The sequence below is a fragment of the Macrotis lagotis genome, chromosome 1, assembly GCF_037893015.1.
Source record: "Macrotis lagotis isolate mMagLag1 chromosome 1, bilby.v1.9.chrom.fasta, whole genome shotgun sequence".
Classification (NCBI taxonomy): Eukaryota; Metazoa; Chordata; class Mammalia; order Peramelemorphia; family Peramelidae; genus Macrotis; species Macrotis lagotis.
Window position 1 is genome coordinate 38,998,001 of NC_133658.1, and position 18,213 is coordinate 39,016,213.

Here is an 18,213-nt window from a genome sequence, read left to right on the forward strand (position 1 = left end):
GAGGACCTGAGTTCAAATTCAGCCTCAGACATGTAATAATTATCTAGCTATGTGACCTTGGGAAAGTCACTTAACTCCATTGCCTTGCCAAAACCAAAAATAAACATAAAATATTTTTATTTTATTCTGAGTTTAAAAATAAAATGATCATTTCTATAACATAGAAGAGAAAAAAAGATTACTGAACATGAAACTGAAAATCTATATGTTATTAGGGATTGAGATAGAGGGGAGAGCAGCAGGGTAGGCTTCCTGAGTCCCTGAATGGATTTGGAATCCAGGACAGACTTTATATTCTTCTAAATCCTTTCCACCCCAGTCTCCTAATTTTCTATGTTTCAAGAAACAAATACTGTCCATGAGCATGGAACCTCTTTCCATTCTTCAAACTAGTTTTCTCCCCTGCCACCGTCTTTTCAAGCTGTCCCATATGGTCTCTGTATGTGGAACACAGCTGACCTGGGCTCCCCTCCTCCTCTACCCATTGTTAAGAACACAGGAGGTTGGGGCTTCCCCTATTCTCACTGGTAGCATGGACCTTGCTTCTGTCTCTTCACTGAGAATAATAGCATGAGCTATGCCCTGGGGCACTTAAATGACTGATGATTGATGATGATGTTTGTCCTTCATTCTCAAAGAAGACCATGTCATCAGAGAGATGATACCATGACAAGCACATGAACTGGATTTGAATGGGGGGTGCTGTGATAAGTCACCAGTCTCACTTTTTCCTCCAGAGCCATGTGCATTTAGTGACCAGATATGGATCAGGATGATTGAAGATGGTCCTGGACGTGAGGCAATCAGGATTAAATGACTTACTCAAGGTTACACAGCTGATTAGTGGCAAATATCTAAGGCTAGATTCAAACTTCCAACTCTCCTAACTATCCACTGCACCATCTAGATGTCCAATCTGTAGAAGAATCTGGACTTATGAATACTGGGATCTAGGAGAACCACCTGATACCACAATCTACCAGTATGGGTAGGGTTTGGGGGCATCATGGGAGGAGGTGATGACTTACACTGCCCATTCCAGCTTCTCACTGCGGATGGACCAGTACAGTGTCTGGAAAACAGAAAACAACATAAGATGGAGAAACAGACCACAGTCATCCTTAAAAGTGATTGAAACTGGGCTTAGGGAGATCGAGTAATTTTTTCATGGTCATGAACAATCACATACTAATAGTTCTTTGAAGTACTGTTCAGGGATAAACACCCTCACATGCTTCTCTCATGTCCCACCACCAGCCCCTTCTTTGTCCAGGCTCTGAAGTGGAGCAGCGTCCAATATTTTTTTCTTAAAGGGATAGTGGATCACCAATAACCCCATTCTGGGCATCTTCCATTCTCATCTTTAGCATTCCAAAGCCCAAAGCAAGTAAAGGAGGAAATGAACCAGGAGTCCTCAATACATCATGTCTTATCTTATGACATGCTATCCCTCAGAGGACCTGGGGGCAAGTAAGCATGCACTAAACACTGAATGGAGAAGTCTTTCAAAGATCTGGGTTCTGTCTCTGTCTCTGTCACCTTATGATGATAAATTATTTCCCCTCTATGGGCCTCAGTTTGACTGAAATGGAAAGATTATTGGACTTGGAGTCAAAGGTCATCTTTGTAACCTTGGAGAAATTGAGCATCTTTAGGTTTGAGTTCTGTTGTCTCTAAAATGAGGGTTGGATGAAATAATCTCCATTTGGGACAATGGGTTTAAGTCATTATACCTTGGGTGTCTTGAGCTTCAAGAAGAAACCCCAAAGCCCCCCCCCCCCTGTTTAGTCTCTTTACCTTCAGCAGTTCCTTGGGAAAGTTCCCACCATCCTTCAAGCCATTCAGATTGGTTACAAACTCCTGGCAGCTCATGCTCTTTCCTATGTTCTGTGGTCACATGGAGAAGAGCAGTCAGAAGCATTATCCAAGAGTGTCCCCAAGCCCCTGCCCAGATGTTGGAAACATCCCCAATCTCTCTGCCTCAGATCTGGCCACCTGGCACCTCCATGCTTTCTCTACTGGCTCAGATCTCCACAACTCCTTCCGTCTTATGGTGTCTCCTTGCCTCAAATCCTATGGCACCCCGATCTCTCTCCCAACCCATCCTATGCCATCCTATACTGTTCATTAAGCCAACCTTTAATCCTGCCAATCATCAGCCCTTCTCTCCCTTATTACTTTCATGGCACCAGGACTGTGGGCCCATGTGGGAGTAAGGAATGCTCCTTCCACTTCTAACCCCAGTATCATCTTAAATTAAGCAGACCAGTAATCCAGGAACCAATTCTTCTCCTGTCACTGCCTCCTTTCCTTTCTCTCTTCTTCCTCCCTGATGCTCCCACCTCCCTCAATCCCTACTTACCTGTCCATGCAAATCTGTGTTAAGAAGCATTATTGCACAAGTCAAGGTGTGGACAGCATCTATGGCACAAGAAAACAGGATATCTAGGGTCTTGATGTCTACGGCTGACTCTCCTGATCTCATCTATTATTAATAATATTGACTGATTCTGGATAATCAGATTCAATGATTCAGTGGAACTGCCTTTCTTCCTTTCCTTTCTCCTTCCTCCAATTAAAACTCTCTTAAGTATCTCATTGTGACATGGAAGCCATTCCCTACTGGTTCAGACTTCCTATTTATTTTTTTAATATTTTTTATTTGTTTTCCAATTATATACAACAGTATTATCTACCTATAGTTTTTTGGTAAGGTTTTGAATTTTATGATTTTTCCCCACCCTTCTGACTGCCTTGTTATTCATTGGCATATGAGCCTTGCAAGAGATTGTCCATCTTTTACCCTAAAACCAGCCTGATGAGGCAGGAAGAGCCAAATTGGTGACTAAGTGTTTCATTTCCACTCCTCAAACTATCTATTACTATCTGGAAGGAAGTGTGGTGGTGATGAGGGCCCCATCAATGAAATCATAGGCTCTCATTGTATCTGAGGTGATCTGCTTCTATTTCTCCAGTTCATTCCCAAGTCAGGGGATAGACAATCTCCCTGTTTTCTCTTAGATTCTTTTGTCCAGCCAGGACTCCTATTTTCTGGTCTGCCCTCCCTCCCTCCTTGATCCTACTTTCCTCACCTACTGATGGGAAGGCCCCAGGGTTGCAATGGTAGAAACGCTTGGAGAATTGATAGAGGATTCTCTCTCGCTCCTGAGTTTCTCCACTCAGCACCAGAGCCTGGAGGAAGCTCCTGGAATGGGGAAGAAAGGGCAAGGTAAAATCAGGGAGGGGAAATCCTTGGGAGAAACATGGACTGAGAATTCCACTCCATTTGTTTATTGAAATCCTCCACTGAATCATACTGAAAGGAATTCAGGAAGTCACCTAGTTCAACTCCCCCTCATTTAATCATTGAGGAAACTGAGGCTAAAGGAAGTTAAATGATTTGTCCATTGTGTTGTCTTTTAGGAAATATTGACCTGGAAGGGACCTCAAGAGCCCTGAAAATGTCCAATTCTTATTTTTCAGTTAAGGAAATTGAAGCCCAGAGATGTCAAGGTGCTTGATCTTTGAATACCAGTTGAAATAAACATTAGAAGTGGAATTTGCACCCAGGATTTAATCCACACTGGCTGGTATCATGTGGACATCTAGGAGACAAGTGAATATAGAGCCTGGTGTAGAGTCAGGAAGACAAGTTCAAATATGGCCTTAGACTACTTGTGTGATCCTGGTAATTCCCTTTACTGTTTGTCTCAGTTTCCTTATCTGTAAAATGAACTGGAGAAGGAAATGGCAGATCAAGTCCTGTATCTTTGTGGAGAAAACCCCAAATGGGGTCACAAAGAATCATACAAACCCCTCCGGTGTTTTTTCCAAGAAAACCCCAAATGGGGTCACAAAGAGTTAGATACAACTGAAATGAACAACTAGTTGGCATTATGGTTATTTGTGCTCATGTTTTGACTATAAGCAACTTACCGAAGGGCCTGGTCCAAGTTCTTGTCTTTAAACTGGAAGAAGGACAGGTACTTCTCAGCGACATCCCTGCTGAAGTCATTGCTACAAACCAAGAAGGGCAGGGGAAGAGTGAGCTAGGCAATGGAGGAGATGGAGGGAGAGCAGTTCTGACTAGCCATGCCAGGTACCTGAAAGTCCCAACAAGAGGGACAGAGAGGAGCTCCTAGTAGAGACAGCAATTAGTAGGCTCCCTGTCCAGTGAGGAAGGTACAGTCTGGGCAAGGAAACAATATCTTGTTTCAGTCTGCCCCAGCATGGATCATGTTAGAACAGGTAAAAAGATCATTGCCACCTTGGGAACCTCATCCCACACCCAGAAGAAATATGAGGACAAACCTAGGTCAGATCAGTGGTGAAGGAGAAGGGAAATGAAAACAAGGTGGGCCAGGGGAAGCAGACATAGAGCATGCTGCTGGGTGGGGGGGGACAGGAAGAGAATCAGGGATGAGGAAAGATCCAGGAACAAGATGGAAGGCTATGCAGGAAGGCAAAGTCTTGGGCACATTAGCAGTAGCTAGCTAACCCTCTGATCAGATCTTCCCTGAAAGAGAATGACCCATCTTGTCAACCAGCCAGCCTGGGTCCCTGCTTACTTCTTTTGAAGGTGTACAGCCACATCGGATTTCCGGAAGCCATCTAGATGGTAGAGGCGTGAAGCCAGTTTCCAAGCCACTTGGTCGGGGTTGACTCCATTGCCAACCTTGTCTTGAGCTTCTGGTCTTTGCCCTTCTCCCGGGGCCTCTGTTGGGAGTTCAGTGCTTCTAAGATGTCTGAGAAGAATTGAAAGGAGAGGACCAATGATGGTAGACTGAGGATAAACCACTGAAGAATCACAGGTCTATGTGAATTCTGATACCACAATATTCATAGTGCCAATAAAAACTCCAAATCTAATATCAGTTCCAGGTCAATGGACAAATCCAGGTCTCTGAGGAGGAATCTTTGAGGATGAGCTTGAACCAAGTGCAAAAGGGAGGTCAGCTTCAGGTACAGATTATGCCTGCCCTCAAATCATATTCAGATCAAGCCCAAAAGCACCTTGATGGAGCAGCAGATAGAATGATAGACCTGGAATCAGGAAGAACTGAGTTCAAATCCCTTTTCAGATACTTGCTATCTCTGTGACTCTGGCCAAGTCACTTCATCTCTGTTTGCCTCAGTTTCCTCAACTGTAAAATGAGAATTATAACAGCACCTACCTCACAGAATTGCTGTGAGGATCAAATGAGGTTAGTATTATAGAGTACTTAGCATAGAACCTGGTATCATATAAGTGTTAACTATTATAATTATAATTAACTTTTTAGGGCCTTCATTTCTTCATTTATAAGATGAAGGATTGAATTTGATGGATTCTAAGGTCTCTGTCAGCAGTAAATCTATTCCTTCCCAGCTCATGAAGGGAACCCAGCTCTGTTAGGGTCTAAATAATTTACAATTATAGTAGACATTTTTACAATTATTTAAAGTGTGCCAAATGCTTTACACTTATGATCTTATTTGATCCTCCCAACAACCCTATAAAATAAGAGCAGTTGTTTACTCCCATTTTACAGTTGAGAAAACTGAAGGGTTAAGTGACTAGATTATGAGTCACATATGGAACTGAGTACGAAAAAGCTAGATGGAACCCAGGCAGAAGTGAAATCTAGCCCATTCCCCCAAATCTTGAATGATACTTCCTGTCTGGCCGAACTCAAAGACATTCAGAAAACAAAAAATAAAGAGGTCAACAAGCCCAAAGCTCTAGATCTAGGCAGTGCCCATCTTTCCAGTTGCATTTCCCTTTTCCTCCTCCTCCTCTTCTTCCTTTAGGTCTAGCTCTTTATTATTCCCTAGAAACTTCCAAGTTAGGGGTAAGTAGCGCAGGAACATATGGACAAACATGTTAACCGAGAGCCTGGCACGGCCCCAGGAGAAAGAATGATATAGAAAACACACAGAGAACTGTCTCCCTTTCCATGAGACTCCTTAGTATAATTAGACGTGTTTTATTTGCATCTATGAAATAACTACAGCTAATGGTTATGGGCTAATTGTTTCTGCATAAGAAAAAAGATGCTTCTCTTGCTCCTCTAGGAAAAACAAAATGGCCCTAGGTCCCGAGGAGCAGATGATCAAAGGGAAACTCAGTTTCCAAGCAGGAGGCAAAGAATAATGAGAGGAAATGGTGTAGAGGAAGCTGGGCTCCTGGAGAAATTTTTTTTCCCTGGTAGCCAGGGGAACAAATCCAACACTCAACCAGGAGTAGTAGACTATCAGAAAAGAGCTATCCAGAGGGTTAAGGTAAGACAGTTCAGCCTGGGCCTCAGATGGCCAAAGATGAGAAGTTGGAAGAAAATAAGGACTTCATGGGGACTAAAGTTGGAGTCAGAGAAAAGGATTTCATAAGTCTTATCAGTACTATTTAGAACGACAGACTAATGGGGCTGATCAAATCTCAGATCTGTACAGGCATAATTTTTGTTGTCCTCAAGGGAATTGGGTGATGATAAGGAAAGAAGAAAACTATATTAAGTAAAGGAAAACAAAATCTTTCCTATAAATACTTCTGATAAAAATCAGACATCCAAGTGCATAAGAAATTGTGACTAATTTGAAAGAGTAAGACCATTTTCCAGCAGGTAGTCATCAAAAGAAGATCCTACATAAATAATTAAGACAAAAATTATTCAATCTTTAATAATTAGATGCAATGAAAGAATTTAGTAATTAGATGCTATCTTCATAATAGAGTAAGTAAAAAAATTCTCAGGACAACAAAAAGCAAATGATTAAAAATGATAAAATCCATTATTGGTGAGGCTGAGGAAAAATAGGGAAACTGCTGCAGAATTTACAGAGCTGTGAATTAGTGCAATCTGGAAAGCAACACAGAACTATACAATGAAAGCTATTTTCATAGCCTTTGAGCCAGTGATCCCACTACTAGGGTTGTGTTCTAAGGATTTTAATAACAGGAAAAAAAGTTTTTTCTCCTTCTACAGGTATTCTTTAGTAGCACAGTTTGCAAAAACAAAAAGCTAGAAATAACTCATGTGGGAAGGAATGTCTAGAAAAATTGGGAAATATAAATGTAATGGAATATTTTATCAGAAGAAATGACAACTATGACTCAAATGAGAACATTTGCAAAGCACTATATAAATCTTAACTATGATTATTATTACGAAGAAATGTGAGGAGATTTATAAGAAATGAAACAGAGTGAGAAAGACAGAAACAAAAAGTTTATGTAAATTCTGGAAAGTAAGAATAGTTGTAACATTAGTTAAATCCAGGAAAGAAAATACACAGATGGAAACAAATTCAGTAAACATGATGGTTGTGATTTTAAATTTCCTTTAACCAAACTATTACTAATGGAAATAAAAGTTTTACATACAATTGTTTGTGGCCACTTTTTTATTTTTTTATGTTTTAAAGAGACTGTTTTGGTTGATGGTTACTGAGGTCAAGATAAAAATACATAAACTGCAAAGCATTTTATAAAAAAAGAAGAAACGTGATCTGCTGATGTACTTCAAACAAGGAGATGGGAGTGGGGAGCAGAGAAGGGTAAGGGAAGATAATGGTTTCCGGAAGTCAACTAACCACAGGAAGAGGTTACAGACCTGCTAAAGCAGGGACGAAGCCAGGAGTCTGAGACCATGGGAGAGGCAGACAAAACCCACAGGTGTTAAGTGGGAGAGGGGAGAGGTCACTTTAATTTGATTCTCTGGGACAAAATGGCATCCTCAAGTGATATCCTCAAACACCCAAGGAAAAAGTAGAAAGAAGAGGGGAGTGACTTCTTTTTTCTTCTTTTCATTCTTCCTTCTTTTATCCTTTCCTTCTTTCTTTCCTTTATTCTTTCATTTCTTTCCTTCCTTCCTTTCTGAGATTACTGATGAACACTGGTCTTGGGATTGGGTTCTCCCTTTACTCTACTCCTATTACTGACTTTTCAGCTTCACCCAATTCAGTCTTCTATTGTCAAGTCCAAATAATTGACTTCAATTCATGGGATCTCAGAGTACAAAGTTAGGAACAGACTTGTCAATGAGGACTACAATTGCCTTCCTTACTTCTTACTGCAGCTTGAGACAGGTTACCACCTCAACTGGGCTCTTAAACTCTTTGCTCCTTTGGATTTCAAAGCCGGACTTGAAGTCAGGAAGACAAACCTATCTTGGACATATAACAATCTCTCTCTCAGTCTCAGTTTCCCCATCTGTGAAATGTAGATTATAACACTTCACAGTATTGATATAGGAGTCAAATGAGATAATCTATATAAAATACTTTGTAAATCTTAAAATGCTATGTTGTTGCTAATTATTCTTATCATTATTACTGTCATCGTCATCATATGCCTCACTGCCATTGATGATCTTTGCAATCATCTGATCCCCCATTTAGGGGTTCTGTACTCCACAAACTCCACTCAGTTCCTATATCAAGTCTCCTTTATCCAGGTCCTTTCTGCCTTATTAGACTTTACTCTCCAGTTCATGGGGAATGTGCAATATGGGGGTGAGGAAAGAGAGAGGGTGTTGGGGGGAAGAAGTGTGCATCCTCTGACATCCTAAGCTGTAAAAGGTACTATCATGAGGGTGGACTTGAAGTTAGCAGACCTAGGTCAAATCTTGGTTCTCATGGGCTTTATAGGGTTATTTGAGGAGAAAGAACTTTTTAAGTCTTTAAAGACTATCAACTTACCTCATGATGAGTTTCCAGATGCTTGGTCTGTCTCAGTAACCCTAAGCGATTTTTCTTTCTTGTCTGCAACATTCAACTTTTAAAAATAAATGGCTGTCTCATCTAGTTTCCCCCCAATTGTGCTGTGATCTGTACTGTCATTTCTGATTACTTTGGTACCTTTGCCTCTGCCTCATCTGGGTCTTTGGGGGCACTTTGATAGTGCAGCTCATTAGAATTGCCCCTATCTTCCCATTCTCATCTCTCATTATTCCATCCTAGCAGATGAAACATTGTATATGATATACATTATAATTATTCCTGTTAGTCACTCTCATTCCCACACCATAGTTACCCTCTGGTGGTGGGGGATGCTGGGCTGACATCTTGCTGGGCTTTTGGAGCTGCTTCTGCCTTGATTTCCCCTTGGAGCTCCACTGTTTTCCTTGGGGGCAGGAAACCAGGATCTTCCTCCTCCTTCTCCAAAGATGAAGGGCAAGAGATAGTCGATATACTCCACTTACAGAAGACTCTATCTTGGTGACAGTTTCCCTCCAGGGGCTGCACAGGACTGTGGTTCAGAATAGGACTAAGACCAAGACTGGGATTGGGGCTCGATCTGGGGCTAGAGCCAGGACTGAGACCCCTGAACCCGACTCTTGGGCTGTCGGGCTTCTGAAATGAGGCAGGTTCTATCCAAGAGCCTGGAGCTGGAAGAACAGTCTCTGCATTGGTCTCTCCTAGGGAAGAAGAAGTTTGGATGACCTACCCACTGAGGCCTGGACGGCTCTCTTCTCTTCTCTTCTCTTCCTCCTCCCTCTTCCCCTTCCCTCTCCCCTCCTCCTTCTCCTTATCTGTTGCCCCATTAACATCTTCCACTGCCCTTCCTTTTTACTTCTCTCTCCTTCTTTGCCCCTTCTCTCTTCCCCCCTCCTTAACTTGCTTCCCTCTTAACATCTTTCCCTTGCCTTCCCTCTCTCCTTTCCCCACCTTTTCTCTGCCTTTCCTTCTCCTCTTCCCCTTCCCCTCTTCTTTCTCCTTCTTCCCCCTCTCTTTAACCTGCTTCTCCCAACTATCTTCCCCATCTTTTTCTTCTCCCCTTTTCTCTTTCCCCTTCTTTCCCTTCTCATTTCCCTCTCCTCTTCCCTCTACCCTTTATTCTTAATATGCTTCCCACTTCCCTTAAAATCTTCTCCTTCCCCCCTTTCCCTCTCTCCTCTCCTCCCGTCCCGTCCCGGCTTCTCCTCTCTTCTCCCCAAACTTCCCTTCCTTCTTTTCCTTCTTCTTTCCCTCTTCTCCCTCACCTCCTCCTCATTTACCTTTCTCATGTCGTTCCTTCCTCACATTCTCTCTCTTTATTCCTTTTTCTATCTTCCCTTTTCTTCTAACTTCTATCATCCCTCTTTTTCCATTTCTTCACTCCACCCCTTTCTTGTTTTTAATCTCACCTACCTATTCTTCTCCCCAATTTCCTCAATTTTTTTCTTTTTGCTTCATTTCTTCCTCTTTCCACCTCCCTTTCCCTTCCTTTTCCTCCTTCTCCCCCCATTCTACATCTGAGAAGCGCCAACTCCTTAGGCTTCCTTTCCGAGAACCTGCCTTTAACATGAACATTGAGGAATCTAGGATTAGGAAGATACTGTCCCTCCATTTGCTGCTTTCATAGGGAAGAGGGAGCCTTCAGGTATGCTCTTGTTTCTTCCCTTCGCCAATATTCCCCAACTTCCCCCGCCTTGCCCCCTCCAGCCCCTGCATCTCATGATGTCTTTGGATCTTGGAGTTGTTCTCACAGACCCCAAAGTGACCAACTCCCCTGTCCCCCTCATCCCTGTCTCCTGTCTTTTCCCTGAAGCCAGTTTCCAAACTAGGACTCACCTGGACTTGTCTCTTCAGAGCTGGATAGTTGTGTGTCTCCACTGCAGGGAAGCTCTGTGGTCTCTTGGGGTGCATGGATGTTCTGAGCCTAGGGGGAAAAAATGCGAGCTCAGTTCCTTAGAGCTTGGTCATTTATAAGACCATCTAGTCCCAAACCCTCATTTTATAGAGGAGCTAACTAAGGCTTGGAGGGAAAATTAGCAAGTTCATGGTGGAGCCAAATTGGGAACCTGTTCCTGTGGAAATTCAGTCAAATGAGGAACAGCTGGTGACCAAGTAAAGGTGACTGATTGGGGTGGGGAGAAGATCTGCTAGGGGTGCAGCCACTTTTCTCTCTCATCCAGAGACTGAAGAGGCAACAAATACTGGCTCAGAAACAGATTGGGGGGGCTGGAGGAGCTGAGAAGTGATGATATTTCATACCAGAGGGAATGATAACCAATTACAGAAGATGGCAAAATTCTGCCAGTGCATAGCACAGGCAAGTGTCACCTAGCAGGAGCTCTAAACATTCACAAAATTGAATTCTTATTTTGTTTCTTTCTTCTTTACTGAGGAGGATGATTTTCAGCTGGGGAGGAAGCTGAGGTTAATGGGAAATGGAATAGCTAGCTAGCATATATCTGTGGAGAGTATTCAAGCTGGATATCACCCTGAAAAATGGGTGATATCACCCCATTTTACAGATTTGGAAAACAAGAGAGATGAAATGATTTGGCCACAGTCACCAAGCTAAGGAGTGTCTGGGACTGGACTTGAACTGAGCTCATCCTAACACCAAATCCAGGGCTCTAGCCATGCTATCTCCTTACCCAAGGTAAGTTGGGAAATGGCAAGAATAACTTCACCCTCCACTAGTCCCCAGCATAACCCTGAGACCTTAGAAAAAGTTACAAAAATCTTGGGATTATGAATAAAGAGTAAAAAAATGATAATCACTAAGATTTATATAACACTTTAAGGTCCCCAAAGCTCTTTATATATTTTCTCATTTGACGCAATATTATTCCCATTCTGTAATGGAGGAAACTGAGATTGAGAGAAAATAAAACTGTTATTTGTGGAGAATAGAAAAAAAATGTCATAAGAATGGGAAAGGGTGGAGCAGCTAAGTGGCACAGTGGACAGAGCACCAGTCCTGGAGTTAGGAGGCCTGAGTTCAAATGTGACCTTAGACACTTAATGCTTACTTTGCTGTGTGACCTTAGGCAAGTCATTAACTCTATTGCCTTGCCAAAAAACCCCCCAAAACTAAAAAAAGAATGAGAAAGGGTAATGTATTGATTTTTTTATGTTGGGGAGACATCCTAGAACATAATATTAAAGAGATTTAGGATTATAAGAATGAGAAAGAATAATTGCTGCTTTTTTAAGTTGGAAGGGAGCGTATATCCTTAAAATTCTGGGACATTAAAGAGAGACTTTAGAATGAGAAAGGATAATGAATTGACTTTCTAAATTTGGGATGGAAGAGTGTATTCTTCAAATCCGAGACCGTAATATTAAAGAGAGGCTTATGAGCACTTAGCGAAATAATGAACTCTAAAAGCCAGTGTAGATTGAGCTGTAATAACTCATACCAGACTAACTTCATTTCCTTTTTTGACAGGTTAACTAGACTGAAAGATCAAGGGGATGACTATTGTACTATTCATCTAGTCTTTAGAAGGCATTGAAAAAAAATTCCTCTGGTTTCCTGGTAGGGGAACAGCTATCTATGAGGCTGTAGTCGCAACCCCCATCTGCTTTCAGCTCCAGTGGGAAGGATGGTGGACATGAACTTTCCCATTTGGAAGACAAATTTCCAGACAGTAAAGTTTAGTCTCTCTTTACTTCTCTGTTTCCTCTGATTAGGGTGATTCTAAAAGTTGATTCCAAAGTTTATTCTACTCCATAAAATTTATTTCCTAGTTGCTGTTTTGATAATTTGAATTTCTTTTGCCATTGAAAGGAAAAAAAAATTGATCCATCTAGCTGCCATTGCTATTTCAATCGACTTGTTTGTTAATAGGACAAAAACAAACATGGTCAGCAGAATTCATATAAAATTGAGGGCCAGAAGAGGACAAGAATGCTTCTGTCATGAATGAATCTCATCTCCAAGTCTATAACCAGAGAGAAAAAGAAAAGTTATAGAAGGAAAGCTTACCTCGACCTAAGGAAACACTTCCTAAAAATAAGAATTGTTCCTTAGCAGAAAGGACTGTTTTGGATGGTAATGAGTGCTTGATTGATGTAAATTTTCAAGTAGAGGCAGGATGACAACTCATTGGGCATTTTTTTACAGAGAGAATTCTTTCTTAGGTTTGGGTTCTACTAAATCAACAGTACTTAAACTAGAAACTTCCAAGGATAGATTTCAGGGGGTCTATGACCTTGAATGTATAAAAAAGTTACATCTTCAATTGTACTCCTCTCTAATGAAAAATGAACATTTCCTTTGATTATGAATCTAGACAATAAAGCATTATTTTGAAAAAAGTTTCTATAAACTTTATCAGATGACCAAAGGAATCTGAGACAAAATAAAAGATTAAGAGCCCCTCTAACAGTCTCTAAAATCTTTTCCAAAAATATGATTTTGTGATTATTGGATCCGACCTGCTCAATTTACATTAAGGAAAATGAGAACCCTTAAGAAGTGATAGCTTGCCCAGAATGAACAATTAACCAGTGATGGGGGCAGGATGGATTGAAGGTTTCACCATTATTTTTTTCACAGCACATAGTGTGTGTGGGAATCATTAGGACAGCCTCTCCCTGGAGAGGTAGGTGACCATACCTCAGAAGAACCAGATAGGTCCCCTTAGAGTGGCCATCACTTACTTCAGAGGAAGCTCTATGAGGGGATCCATACTGTGCACCTGTTTCTCATCATCAAAGAGCTGGTTATTGAAGTAGACACCATGACAATGAGATGACATAGTGTATGAATGCAATGGGAGTCAGGAGGATCTGAGTTCAAATTCTGTCTTAGACCTATACTTAGACCTTGGGCAAAACGTTTAACTATTTGCTTCTTTTATAAAAAAGAGTTGTTATCATAGTGTTGTAGTGAAATATTTGTACATTTGTATACACATATATACAAATTTATATATTTATAATTTGAATAGTGTATTCATATAGTGCCTCTACAAAGGAGAGCTATATTACAACTATTTTTTGAGGTAATTGTGGTTAGATGACTTGCTCAAGGTCACACAAACACACAGTATCTAGGGTTGGATTTGAACTCATATCCTCTTGAGTCCAGGGCTTGTGCTCTATCCTCTGCATCACCTAGCTCTTCTTCTTACTAAATAATGGGAATCTTGGGAATGGAAGGCGAGGACTTTGCCCTGGGTGATTGTATCACAGGTATTTAGTCCACCTTTAGTTGTAAACTCTAAAAAGTCCAGAATACGTCCTTGTCCTGTGCCCTTTCTTCTCCCCTGCTCTCTCTATGCTACTTTGATTTAGCACCTGTCCATGGTAGCTGGGGCAAAAAAGGAAGGTAGGTGAGGAGTCCAGGGACGAATATCCCCACTACCATCCCAAGTATATTCCATATCTCAAAGATTGAAAGGACCATGTTCAGTGGGTACCATGGATGGAGCAAAGAACCCAAAGAACTCCATCTCATCCTCAGATGTCAATTCTTCCCAAGGGTCCCAAAATATCATAAAATAAGATGATTCCAATATTCTACAGAAGGCCCCTGGAAAAGAGAGAGACTGCTCTAACAAGAAATGTCTAAGATAATATGGTGGAAAGAGCATGGCAGATCAGAGGAACTGAATTCAAATTTTGCCTCTAGCACTTTTTCCTAGATACATTCTTTTGGAGGCAATCAGGATTAAATGACTTGCCCAGGATCACACAACTATTAAGATTTGCATTCAGGTCCTCTTGACTCCAGGATTGGTTATGACACCTGTACCACATAGCTGCCTTCTCTAGCACTTTTTAATCTGTGACCTTAAGCGAGTCACTTAATCTTTCTTGGCCTCAGTTTCTTCATAGGTCTTGGATTGGATAGTTCTATTTAGTCCCCAGAGATCTACCTACTTGGCCAATCAATTTAGTTTGTGTTCTCATGAACAGACTCAACACTCTTTCTGGAACATTGACTTCTTCCTTACCAACAAGGGTTCCTCCACCTTCACAGGACTGGAGACAGAGGCAGGCACATTGGGACAATCCTGTTTCACCCAGGACTGATAATGTAGTTTGTAGGTGGGCACTGAATAGAAGGGGTCAGTCTCCCTACCATTATCAGGTATCCCAAACACTGAATCGGGCCTATTTTCTTGGTCGCAAGAACTCTCTTCTTCCTTATCCAGGGATCTGTGGATCCACTTAGTCTTTATTTCAGGCCTTCCTTGCTCAGTCCTCTCCTCTCCATAGGATACTGGGAAGCTCCAAGAAACTTCTTCAGGAACACTAGTGACTGAGGTGGGGCTCTCCAGGAAGAGGGGGTTGTCAAAGAACAAGCTTTCCTCCTCTTCCCCCCACTCCACAGGAGAACTGAGGCACTCATCCTGGGGGGACTCCCTGTGCCCCTTTTCTAGTTCGTTACAGTCTTCCTCAGAGTCATCTGCTATGTGTGACAACCTGGGGCCAATGTCCTGGTCCTGGGATTCTTGGCCACGTGGGGAGAAGTCTGGGAGCTTCATCGGGGAAGGTACACAGCGCCTTAACTCCTCTCGGAACACATCTGTCTTTTCCAACTCTTCTTCCAGATCGAGGACGCACATCTGGGCTTGTAGGATGCCAGCCCAGAACTTGACCTGGGTGGAGTTGTTCTGGCTCTCTCTCCTTGAAGGAAGGTGTTCTCTTGGAGAACTGGGTGAGGCCTCCCTATCTGATCCAAGGTAGTGTTCTGCAAGAGGTAACACTTGTGGGTTCTTGTTAGCACCCAGGATTCTGGGCATATCTCGGTTTGTTGGATCAAAAATCCAGGCTTGGTCCACACAAGGTTCAGGAACCACTGGAGGCTCAAATACTCCCATAGGGGGGTCTCCAGAGACTTGCTGAAGACTCTCCCCCAAGTGGGCCAGGTGATAACCCATGGACTGAGGATGACCAGGGAGTCCTTCTCCATCCATCATCCAAACAATGTAGCAGCAGGCTGAGGCCCTCCTGTCTTCTCGGTCTACAATCCCATTGTATTTGCCAAGAGTGGGGCAGGTCAGAGAAGTCCCTGAGATGCACGTTTGTCTACCCTATAAAGAAAAAGCATCAATCATTTAGTGAACTCTGGATAAGATCTAGCAGAATCTCCAAGGAAAATCATACCTCTGAGGGGCCCAGAAAAAAAAACCCACAGAAGAATATGGGGTAACCCAAGTCCAAGTCTGGCGTGCTCCTGGGGGAGGAGGCAGAAGGTCAACATCCAAGGAAGGCTAGAGAACCATTTGTTGCAGGTGTGTGTGTGTGTGTGATGAGAGAGGTGGGATTTCTGCTGAGGCACAAGTTAAATGAAAGGATTCTAAGGTACCTTCCCACTGAATTTCGGCATGCCTTCCCTCTGTGGATTTTCTTTGATTTATCCTGTATATGAACATAGTTATGTAACACAGCCCCCCCCCCCCACTCAAATCTCATTCACTTGCTGGTCATGGCATCACCTCCCCGATATCCCCATCTTCTTCAAGAACTAAGGACAATAATCATCATCAGTTATTTCATGTTGTCTCACCTATGAGAGTGTAAACTCCCCGAGGGCAGGGACCCTCTTTTGCCTTTCTTTGCATCTTCAATCCTTAATATAATTCTTAGCTCGCAGTAGGTGCTTCATAGATGTTTATTGGTTGATTCCATAGAATCAGAAGCTAAGAATAAGGAGGGACCTTGGAAATGATTGGTTCCATTGCGGACATCTTCTCCTTCCTCATCCCTCCATTTGCCATCCCTGACTGGGGTGAGAGAGGTCCAGCACCTCCTTAATCCTCCCTGTCATTCTTCAACTATATTATCTTCCCTTTGAGGGTGAGGTTCCCTGAAAACCTGGCTCAGCTGGATCCTCCAGTCCACAACAGATGCTTATTAATCAGCTAAATTCTGCTCAAAGGCAGCACGGTGTGGTGGAGGGAATGCCAGGCTTGGAGTCCTGAGTTCCAGTTTGACCTCAGATACCTACCAGCTGGGTGACAGTCACTACCCCCTCCCATTAGCCTCTATATAATGGGGCTGGGGCCCTTCCAATGCAACTTGATTCCATAGGTCCCTCACTCTGGTCCCTTGGTAAAACTGTCCTTGGCCAGAGGTTCCCAGCTCCATCTTTGAACCTGGGTCTTCTACATCACTCCATCTCATCTGAGCCTGAAGTGACTCTGCAGGGTGTTGTGACGTGTACTGGTGGAGGGCCCACATCCCAGGATCCCCGGTCCTAGCTTTATTTGATCCGGACCCAGAATTTGACTATTTGGAGAGGAGGCAATGAGAAGATGATTCTAGCAGACGGGCACCAGGTGGCAGTCAGGAGCCGGGAAAGCCAACCCTCTTCAGGCTGGCTTGGCTAGTTGGCAGAAAAAGAGGAGGTCTCTTGAGGGATCTGAGACCCAGAGCTAGAAAGACCTAAGACATCATCTTATTCAACCTGGCCGTTTTAAAGGTGAGGAAACTGAGGACCCCAGGAAATCACCATGGTCATATAATCAGTGTAAGAGGTGAGATTTGAATCCAGGACCAGTGTTCTCTCCGTAAGAAGAGAGCAGGGAGGGCGAGTGGACAGGAACATCCTGTAATGATGCCTGGCTTCGACTCTGCTGCCAGCTCTACCTCAATTGCCTCATTGTGGGGTGAAAAGGAGCCTGTTTTTCTCACTATTCTCCCTGAGCAGAGTCAACATTGCGATCCTTTGGGGAAAACTGCCAATTCCCCACATCCTCCTATGGAATACACTTGAGGGGCTGATAGTTTTTCATGAGCACATCTTCTTGCCTTATGGAGAGAAGGCAGAATAGTAGAGCAAATGGGGGCTTCAGACCCATCTCTACCTCTCACAAGATGTGGGATCTCAGTCAAATCATTGATTTTTTTCTAAGCCTCAGTTTTCCCCATCCGTAAAGTGGGAATAATACTCTCTTATCAAGAAAACTCAACAGAATGGGGTTATAGAAGTGAGTGTTGCTATTATTAGGCCATCACATTTGAGGTTAGGAAATGACAAGGTTAAACTGGTAGAGAAAAGCCGGGAACTGCTGAGAAAAGCCAGGAAAAGAAGAAAGTTTAGGGTAGAAGCATTTTGCAAATGGGAGAGAACAGACTTGGGGGCAGCAAGGGGGAAGATGTGCGCAGCTCATGGATCCCTTTAGTTCATCCTCTTCATTTAAGAAAATTGAGTCCCAAACAGGAAACATGACCTACCCAAGGTCACCTCCTCTTGGGGAAGTGGACAGAAGCATTGGGATTAGGATCCCAGGGGAGAGAGATCCTGCCAGGAGGCAGCCGAGGCAGGGTGTGGTGTGTTTCCTCATCTACTGAAGGAGGGGGTTGGACTTGCCCCCTGAGGTCCCTCTTCCAGCTCTAAATGGACCATCCCATTCACTTCACCTGGCATCCTCATCAGTAAAATGGGGATAATAACACTGTATAGTATCTATCTCCTTGGGGTTGTTGTGAGATTCACCTGAGATAAAAGGACTCGTAAGCATCATGGAGACATTAGCTGCCACTCACACTTTTTAACTGGTCCTG

At 42.9% G+C, this 18,213-nt stretch overlaps 1 protein-coding gene across 4 annotated transcripts in view; it reads right to left on the bottom strand.

Annotated features, from left to right (window-relative positions):
- Positions 1–18,213, bottom strand: part of PSD4 (pleckstrin and Sec7 domain containing 4) — a 63,350-nt gene that overhangs the window by 7,810 nt on the left and 37,327 nt on the right. For all 4 annotated transcript variants that reach the window (XM_074198101.1, XM_074198091.1, XM_074198082.1 and 1 more), the window contains 9 exons: positions 14,655–15,737; positions 10,531–10,618; positions 9,011–9,395; positions 4,569–4,745; positions 3,937–4,017; positions 3,093–3,205; positions 2,363–2,421; positions 1,798–1,887; positions 1,029–1,072 (listed from right to left, as the gene is read on the bottom strand). In XM_074198101.1, coding sequence (XP_074054202.1) covers positions 1,029–1,072; positions 1,798–1,887; positions 2,363–2,421; positions 3,093–3,205; positions 3,937–4,017; positions 4,569–4,745; positions 9,011–9,395; positions 10,531–10,618; positions 14,655–15,623 — 2,006 coding nt within the window. In that variant the 5' untranslated portion in view covers positions 15,624–15,737. The remainder of the gene's footprint in view (positions 1–1,028; positions 1,073–1,797; positions 1,888–2,362; positions 2,422–3,092; positions 3,206–3,936; positions 4,018–4,568; positions 4,746–9,010; positions 9,396–10,530; positions 10,619–14,654; positions 15,738–18,213) is intronic.